At 35.2% G+C, this 8,407-nt stretch overlaps 1 protein-coding gene across 1 annotated transcript in view; it reads left to right on the plus strand.

Annotated features, from left to right (window-relative positions):
• Positions 1-7,789, plus strand: part of LOC111468106 (vacuolar protein sorting-associated protein 18 homolog) — a 13,981-nt gene extending 6,192 nt beyond the window's left edge. The window contains exons 12-23 of the mRNA XM_023113175.1: positions 402-509; positions 865-1,007; positions 1,201-1,279; positions 2,480-2,542; positions 2,648-2,778; positions 3,539-3,644; positions 4,179-4,367; positions 4,716-4,943; positions 5,809-5,964; positions 6,213-6,374; positions 6,519-6,635; positions 7,354-7,789. Coding sequence (XP_022968943.1) covers positions 402-509; positions 865-1,007; positions 1,201-1,279; positions 2,480-2,542; positions 2,648-2,778; positions 3,539-3,644; positions 4,179-4,367; positions 4,716-4,943; positions 5,809-5,964; positions 6,213-6,374; positions 6,519-6,635; positions 7,354-7,527 — 1,656 coding nt within the window. The 3' untranslated portion in view covers positions 7,528-7,789. The remainder of the gene's footprint in view (positions 1-401; positions 510-864; positions 1,008-1,200; positions 1,280-2,479; positions 2,543-2,647; positions 2,779-3,538; positions 3,645-4,178; positions 4,368-4,715; positions 4,944-5,808; positions 5,965-6,212; positions 6,375-6,518; positions 6,636-7,353) is intronic.
• Positions 7,790-8,407: the final 618 nt, after the last annotated feature.

An 8,407-nucleotide genomic window follows, 5' to 3' on the forward strand; every position in this document is an offset into this window, starting at 1 on the left:
GTACTCTAGTTAGATGTGTATATTTTTTGAACCATGATCTTTTTTATGTTTTGATTTCTTGATCCTGTCATGTAAATTTGATTTTTTTTTTTTCTATTTTCATATTATTTCTAATTGGCAAATCTTTGACGAAGTTGCCATCTTGTTGAAGTTAACCTGGTTGGTTTGTGGGGATGCATAATGCTTGATAGACTGTTTCCTAGCTGCCACCCTAAAAAAATAGAAATGTAATCATAGCTATATTTAATTAAATCTTAGGTATACTCTTAATCATTGTTGTTCTAAAACATTCATCACAAACCTACATAAGATTGTATTTTTCTTGCAAAGCTTTGTATATCGACTTGGTTTCAATTTCTTGCATTGTACAGCAGATTTCTTTTCTGATATCTCACTTGCAGGATGCTTTGAGAACTTTTCTGTTGCGGAAGCTTGATAATCTTACAAAGGATGATAAGTGCCAAATAACAATGATTTCCACATGGGCAACTGAGCTGTATTTGGATAAGGTACTTGCTCTTGTCCTAGACATGTAACTTCTGGATGAAAAATAGTGACACGAATTCAATCTGAAAATTTTTCCATAAACTTTTGGCTCTTTAAATGCAACAAGTGAAAAGTCGAATGATATACAACATCATATAAACAGTCTGCAATGTTGTCAATTTTGTCTGATATAAATTCTGGCTGTTTTTAATTTTCTCTATGATACCATGGAATGAAAATTTTCTACCTCAATTTTCATCTGATGGAATAATGTTGGTGGACAACCAGTTCAAAGGAAATTGTAATACTATCTGTTCCATGTTAAGATGAAGTCCTTTTTTCCAGGTTTCAATTATTTCTCTTGTTCATTGATCTTAGATAAATCGTCTACTCTTGGATGATGACATTGTATCTGATGGGCATAGTACGGATTACCAATCAATCATTAAAGAATTTCGTGCTTTTCTTAGTGATTGCAAAGATGTATTGGATGAAGTCACCACAATGAAACTCTTAGAAAGGTGCTCAATCTTGTTATCTGCCAAAAATTATTGTTTTATGGATGTTTTCATCTTCTGTTTCTTCTTCTTCTTTCTTTCTTTTCTTTTTTTTTTTTTTTTAAGGAGAAAACAGACTTCTCATAATTATTATCAAAATTTTCTTTTTAATTTTCATTAGCGTAATTTTAATTGTCTTCAAGATGATATCTTGCAGTTATGGTCGGGTTGAGGAATTAGTATTTTTTGCCGGTCTAAAGGAGCAGTATGAAATTGTCGTCCACCATTACATTCAGGTGCCATATTTACCACCAATATGAAATTTCTGATCAAATGTTATGATTCTTCTCATCTTTAAATGATGTGTTTACCATCCTCTTGGCACTTCTTTTTTATTACTATTTATTTAAAAAGCTGAGACTTTTATACAAATGAAAAACAACTTAAAAGCCAAGGAGACGTTGCTCCATTGCTTAAAAGAACCCCAATCTAGGTTTTATTGAAGAATAATTGCAATCCCAAAGTTCTTAAAAAGAACCCCAACCAATTAGAGGCATTAAATTGTACTATTCTGAAAAAGTCTTTAAAAAGCTTGTACTTGTCTCTGAAAATTCTGTCGTTCCCTCCTTTCCAACGCTACTACCTCTTGAAACATTAGCCACAAATTCTTGCTTTCCCATGGAACCAACGGCAAAGGAATTTCAATCAAGAAACAGCAGGCAATAAAACGATGGAGGGATTTACTTTGGATCCTATTTCAAGTGTTGGAACTCTTGTAAGCCAAGAACAAATGAAGACCAATTAAGCCATGGAAAAAAAAAAGAGCTTGGTCTTATCGGGGTTCTTACCTCCCCAAAATCTGTTTAGCGTTGGAGCTGTGCGACCTGCTACCTCTATTATTTGGCTGGAAAGTGGCAGATTTGCAAGTAAGGAGGCAAGATATTTAGAACTTCCAAAAGAAAAAAAATTATTCTCATAATGTTTTAGGTGAACATTTTCTATCTGTTATATGAAGAGCAACCATTCTTCCAACTCTCAATCAAAGAGGTTTCTTCTTACAACTTACGTCTAAATTGCTCTCATTCCAACACTCCCTAACAAACAATCTTTAACCTTAGAAATAGAAAAAATGTTTTGGAAAAGCTGACTCTGAGAAGAAGCATCTTGCAAGCAAGCATTGGTCCAAAATTTAAGCCTCTCCACCAATTATCAGTCTTAAAGAAGTCGCCTTGTTCAAAGAAATCTTTAGTTTTCTTTTTGCAATATCAACTCACAATACTAAAAAATTCTTACTATTGAAGTATTTTTTTTTTTTTTTTTTACTTCGCTGGGTTATCAACCTCATATTTAAGTTTCATTCTCTAACTTCTATAGTAGCCTCATTTCTTAAACTTTTAGCTTCTCATTGTTATTCATATTACTTTTTTTTTTCTTTCCATATAACTATATAACTATATATATTATATACTTACTTTCTCCTTGGCTTTTCAATGTAGCAAGGAGAAGCAAAGAAAGCATTGGAAGTGCTTCAGAAACCTGGAGTGCCTGCTGACCTTCAGGTATTAGTCGAATTTTTTGATTCAGTGTGCTGCTTTATTATTTATTTTTTTCATTCTTTATCACTATATTCATTGAAATCAAGGTATGGAATTTATGTGCTGCAGTACAAGTTTGCCCCAGAGCTTATCATGCTCGATGCATATGAAACTGTCGAGTCATGGATGATCACGAGCAACCTTAACCCAAGGAAGTTGATTCCTGCGATGATGCGTTACTCAGGGGAACCTCATGCAAAGTAATTTGAATTTATCTTCAACTTTGAGTTCATTAACATGCTATACTCCTTTCTAATCTTATCTTACTAGTTTCCTGTTTTTAGTTATGATTTTGGGGAAAGCCTGAACCAATTTGATAAATATTTTTTTTTTTTTTCGAATAGTATGAACTTTGTTTCCTTTACCAAAATTTATATTTTATTTCAAGATTCTCCTTCAAAATGAGGAGTGTTTTCAAATTCACCCAGATTTTAACTATATGAATTAGATAGAAATAAATTCCTCGGATGACCTAGTGGTCCATGGGACAAATTGCAGATCTAGATATATTTGAAGTTATGAGTTCAAACAAGGATGGTCGCCTAGATAATAGGCATTCTCTGTTCTTGGAATGTTGCATAATTAGGTAGTTGTCCCATGAGATAAATAGTAGAGTAGATGCCCATAATTATCAGCAGTTAGTGTATGGATGCTAATTACTTTTAATGCTCAATTAGTGTATCAGCAATCTGTCATAATTATAGTTGGAAATCTACTCAACATTTAAAGTTAAAAATATGAAGGGATGGGGCAATTGCAACTAATATGTGACAGTGATATTATATTCCTATCACGTTAAATTATTGAGCCTCTTTGGTATATTGTGAAACTACTTAACTGGGCTTTCCTTTGGGAGACAACCCAAGATCTGTGTATTTCTGGAATCCAGTGGGGGAGAAAGTTCAGAAATGGTTGTTGACCTAGCCAACTTCCCATCCTTTGTTTGTTTTATACTTTCAGGAATGAAACTCATGAAGTCATCAAATATTTGGAGTACTGTGTTCATCGATTACACAATGAGGATCCTGGAGTTCACAACTTGCTGCTGTCTTTGTATGCCAAGCAGGTTTGATTCACGTATCGTAGTAAAAATAGAACTTGGGATTTTCTTTTTCCTGTTAATAGCTTGATTAAAGAGAGTTCTATTCCATGTTTTTTTTTTTTTTTTTCATTTATTCCAAGGAACTCCGTACAAGCATGTAGTTAAACTGTTGTTTTGTACTTTCAGTTTAAAGGAATAACTGACGGTGATGTTTGGAGTGAGCAAAATTACTAGACTCCTGTAGGAGAACTAGTTATAAACAATGTGAATTTTATTCAAGAAACTTACAACTGGCTAATTTTTTATTTAGAGTGGCTGAAAATTTGTGAGTAATTTGAATTTCTAATTCTTCTTTTGATAAGAAACTAAAATTTTTCATTGATACTATGAAATGTAACAAAGGAGACTGCAAGGGATTTCAGAAAGGCTCTCTAATTGGAAAACTAATAAATAACTTTTGATTCTTACTTTTGCATATATTTTTATTTACTGTTTCTATTGAACGTGTTGGAAGTTTATACACAAATTCATTTGTTGGCTTTCTTTTTATTACAATAGGAAGATGACAGTGCACTTTTACGTTTCCTGCAATGCAAGTTTGGAAAAGGGCTCGAAAATGGCCCCGACTTCTTCTATGATCCAAAGTATGCTTTGCGTCTCTGTCTCAAGGAAAAACGAATGCGAGCCTGTGTTCATATATACAGCATGATGGCCATGCATGAAGAAGCAGTTGCTCTTGCCCTACAGGTCATATTCACTGCGAAGTAGTTCTATTAATCCATACTGCTTGTTTTGTTATATATCATGGAAAAAAATCTGTGATGTTGAATTTCTAATTATTTCTGGCGAAGGAAGTAGAAAAGTTAGTAGAACCAGACATCAACAATGCCTACTATTTCCTGGTTGATTGTTTATTTAATTATTTTAAGATTAGCACCCGAGAAACTGGAACATGAATACTCACCGGAAAGCTTTACAACCTGGGAAATTTTGTCTCCCTTTTAGAATGCTTACATGTTCTTGATCAATTTCTTATTAAGTCATACCTCTACATGCATATTAAAACAAATTTCATTTGATATTTTGATGCATTAGGTTGATACTGAGCTTGCTATGGCTGAAGCTGACAAGGTTGAGGATGATGAAGACTTAAGAAAGAAGCTTTGGCTCATGATCGCCAAGCATGTTATTGAACTGGAAAAAGGAACTAAAAGGGAGAACATAAGAAAAGCAATAGCTTTTCTGAAGGAAACGGATGGTCTACTAAAGATTGAGGATATTTTACCCTTCTTTCCAGACTTTGCTCTAATTGATGACTTCAAGGTGCAATTATTATTTTTAACAAACTCCTGTTTCAAGTTTTAAGTATCATGTTGATTTCTTTTCTCTCTTTCCCAACATTTCTTAATATCTTAAAAATAATATTTTGTTAGATATCAAGGTTAACAACACAAATGGTTTAGTTTTAGTTTGGAGCATGTTAAATTGAGGGAGTGATAGAGGGGATTGGGATAATGAGGAATCTGTGTTGAGCTTGGCTTGTAGGGAGGCTTCTAGTTTTCTTGAAGACCAAATATACTCCTTGTCCTTCATCTTTTAGTCAATTCTCAATTTGGTCCATCATTTGGTCAATTCTCAATTTGGTCCTTAATCCTTATCTAAAATGAATTTGTTGAACTTTGTTAACATAAAGCTAACGTGTCATTAATTATTATTCTATTAACATATTTGGACATGAGGGCATGCCACACGGACATGCCATGTCATTTGAAAAAAAAAAAAAAAATTGTTAATTGGTGGGTCAACTTTTGCTAATAGTGAGGGGTCAACATTTGCTAATGTGTCATTAATCGAGTTGAGTTTCATGTTGTAAGTGGCATACTATTATTAGAAGGGAAAGTTCATTACTTTTTCGCCTGGAGCATTATAAATTGTGAGAGTGATGGATGAAATAGTGGGTTAACAGTGAGAAGTTTGTGTCGACCTTGTCCCATAGGGCGGCTTCAAGCGAATTTTCTGAACTTGCTGGGCATTTCTCTATTTGATACAATTTAGCATTTCTTTGCTGCTGGGTCTTTTTCTGATTTCAACAATAGTTCATTGCTGGAAGCCTAAAATCTCTACTTGTATATTTGGTGTTTCAATAACCTCTAGCTGCTACTTAAACATTCTTGAAATATGTATGTAGGAGGCAATTTGCTCATCATTAGAAGATTACAACAAGCAAATTGATCAGCTGAAACAGGAGATGAATGATGCAACTCATGGTGCTGACAATATTAGGAAAGATATAAATGCTCTTGCTCAAAGATACGCTATAATTGATAGAGATGAAGATTGTGGGGTATTGATCGTTCTGGTGCTACCTGACCTTGCTTTCGGTTTTTATATGCAGTTGCCAAGCACATAGCTCAGCTAGAACTTCCTCGTTTAAACACTATTACGGTTTCCTTTAGCTTAAGACGAGCATAAAACTTTATACAAGATTACGAGTTGGGAGTGCATCAAATGCATCTCTATTTGATGTTTGTAGCTTAGAACGAGGTTCATTTCTTCATTTGATACATAATGCCTAAATTTGTGTTTCACCAGGTCTGCAAGCGTAAAATATTAACTGTGGGTAGAGACTACCTGATGGCTTCAAGTTACACATCAGTAGCACAGATGGCTCCTTTCTATGTCTTTCCATGTGGGCATGGATTCCATGCTCAATGTTTGATTGCACATGTCACACGTTGTACGGATGAAGCTCAAGTAAGTCTGCGATAAAAATTGATTCGAGTTTATACGTACTCAATGATCGATGTTAATTGCTTGGTTCATATTCACAGATGGGGATTCGGATTCCTAAATTCATAGGGTGATAATTGCATTTAACTTTTAGAATTAACTTTGCAGGCAGAGTATATACTGGATCTGCAAAAACAAATTACTCTATTGGGTGGTGAGACAAGAAGGGAATCGAATGGAAGCTTTGCTGAAGATTCCATCTCTAGCATTACTCCTGCAGATAAGGTTATTTTTTTTGGCATTTTCAATCAGCATTTTGGAATGTATGAGTGGAAATATACCATTTTCATATGTATGCTGCTTGATGATGCATTGTTCTTCATTAGGGTGCTCTAGCTAAGGGTGGTTCTATTAGAATATTGAAGAAAAAGACGAATGATGGTCGATGGCTCTTTGAAAACCCCTCCCACATTTCTCAAAAGTATATCTAGTATAACGGCCAAAGCCTACCACTAGCAGATATTGTCCTTTTTGAACTTTTCCTTTCGAGCTTTTCCTCAAGGTTTTTAAAATGTATCTATCTATTAGGGAGAGGTTTTTACACCGTTATAAAGAATGTTTCATTCTCCTCCCCAACTGATGTGGAATCTCACATCTAGCCTCTTAAATTCTCGACCCTTTCTATTTGTGACCCCTTACCCCATGAAAAAACTCTCCTACTAGCGCACTAAGTTGCTATTGATCCCACTTCCTTAGGCCAGAGATGTTAACATATTGCCAAGGCGAAAAAGTTACTCTTTGCTTGTGAATGCTTGTGAATGTCAATGGGGACTTTTTCCCTGTGTTTAGGAGATCATTGTTCCCCTTTACTTTATATTTCATAGTGTAAGGTAATGCATTTTGTATTACTCGTTGGATGCAAGCTCTATCCTGGATTTTACATTGGCTTTCGACTTGCGTTTTTTTGTATCTAACTAACTTGTTAATGTTTACTTGTCGACAGCTCCGAACACAGTTGGACGACGCGATAGCTGGAGAATGCCCATTTTGTGGTGAGTTAATGATCCGTGAGATCTCGTTGCCATTTATTTCATCAGAGGAAGCCCAACAAGTTAGTTCATGGGAAATTAGGCCGCATAACCTTGGAGGACAGCGGAGCTTTTCTTTACCTGCATGATTCTTTCTTCTTGCTTTTAATCTTCAGATTGGACATGGATTCCAGGTCCTTTGTGGTGTGTACTTGAGCCTTCCCCTGCATTGTTTGATTTACTGTTCCCTTCTTAAGTTATTGAACTCAACATTTTTCTCTCTATTGGTTCTAAGTTGTAATCTTGAAAGTAATGGTTTGAGATTAATACAAGTCCTGAAAGACTGCGAAGGAAATTCTTGGAAGTAAAGGTTTGAGATTGATTCAATCGAAAGAACTGGATTACAAATCATCTAAAGATTCAATGGAATTTCCTTCCCCAGACAGCTTGAACTCTTGGTTGCTTGATCTTCTACTGCTGATGAACAGTCTTCTTTATTTCTAGTTCCTGAAATTTCCTGTAGACTGTGACAGATTTGAAAGATGAGCTTCTAAACACTGAAATGTGTTCAGACCCAAGAGTTTTCGGTTCACCAAAGCTAATTTACACACAGATCTGGATCTTATGCTTCTATCTCCACAAGTTGCTTCAGTTCAGTTAAATTTAAGCTCAATTAGTTGCACATAAACTTCCAAGTAATGCAAAGGAAACAGAATCGAGATTTACTGTTATTCAACGAAACCGTTTCATTTCCCTTTCCTGAACAATTATTTCAAAGCTACAAAAGCGATCCTTCCAAATAATTATCAAGTTATCGATCTTCGTCTCGATCTTCATCGCATCAATTCCAGATCAAATACCTTGGATTTCATCTCGCTTGAGTAGCCCTATATCCGATCCCGGTCGACGATCGGCGATCAGATCCCTTCATATATCACCGAAAGTAACCTAGTGGCCAAATCATCCCTGGCCCCAACAGTTCAAGTACATGACTCGCCGTAGAGAATCCTCCGTTTGTGCCATCCTCTC

The sequence above is a fragment of the Cucurbita maxima genome, unplaced genomic scaffold (assembly GCF_002738345.1).
Source record: "Cucurbita maxima cultivar Rimu unplaced genomic scaffold, Cmax_1.0 Cma_Scf00036, whole genome shotgun sequence".
Classification (NCBI taxonomy): domain Eukaryota; kingdom Viridiplantae; phylum Streptophyta; class Magnoliopsida; order Cucurbitales; family Cucurbitaceae; genus Cucurbita; species Cucurbita maxima.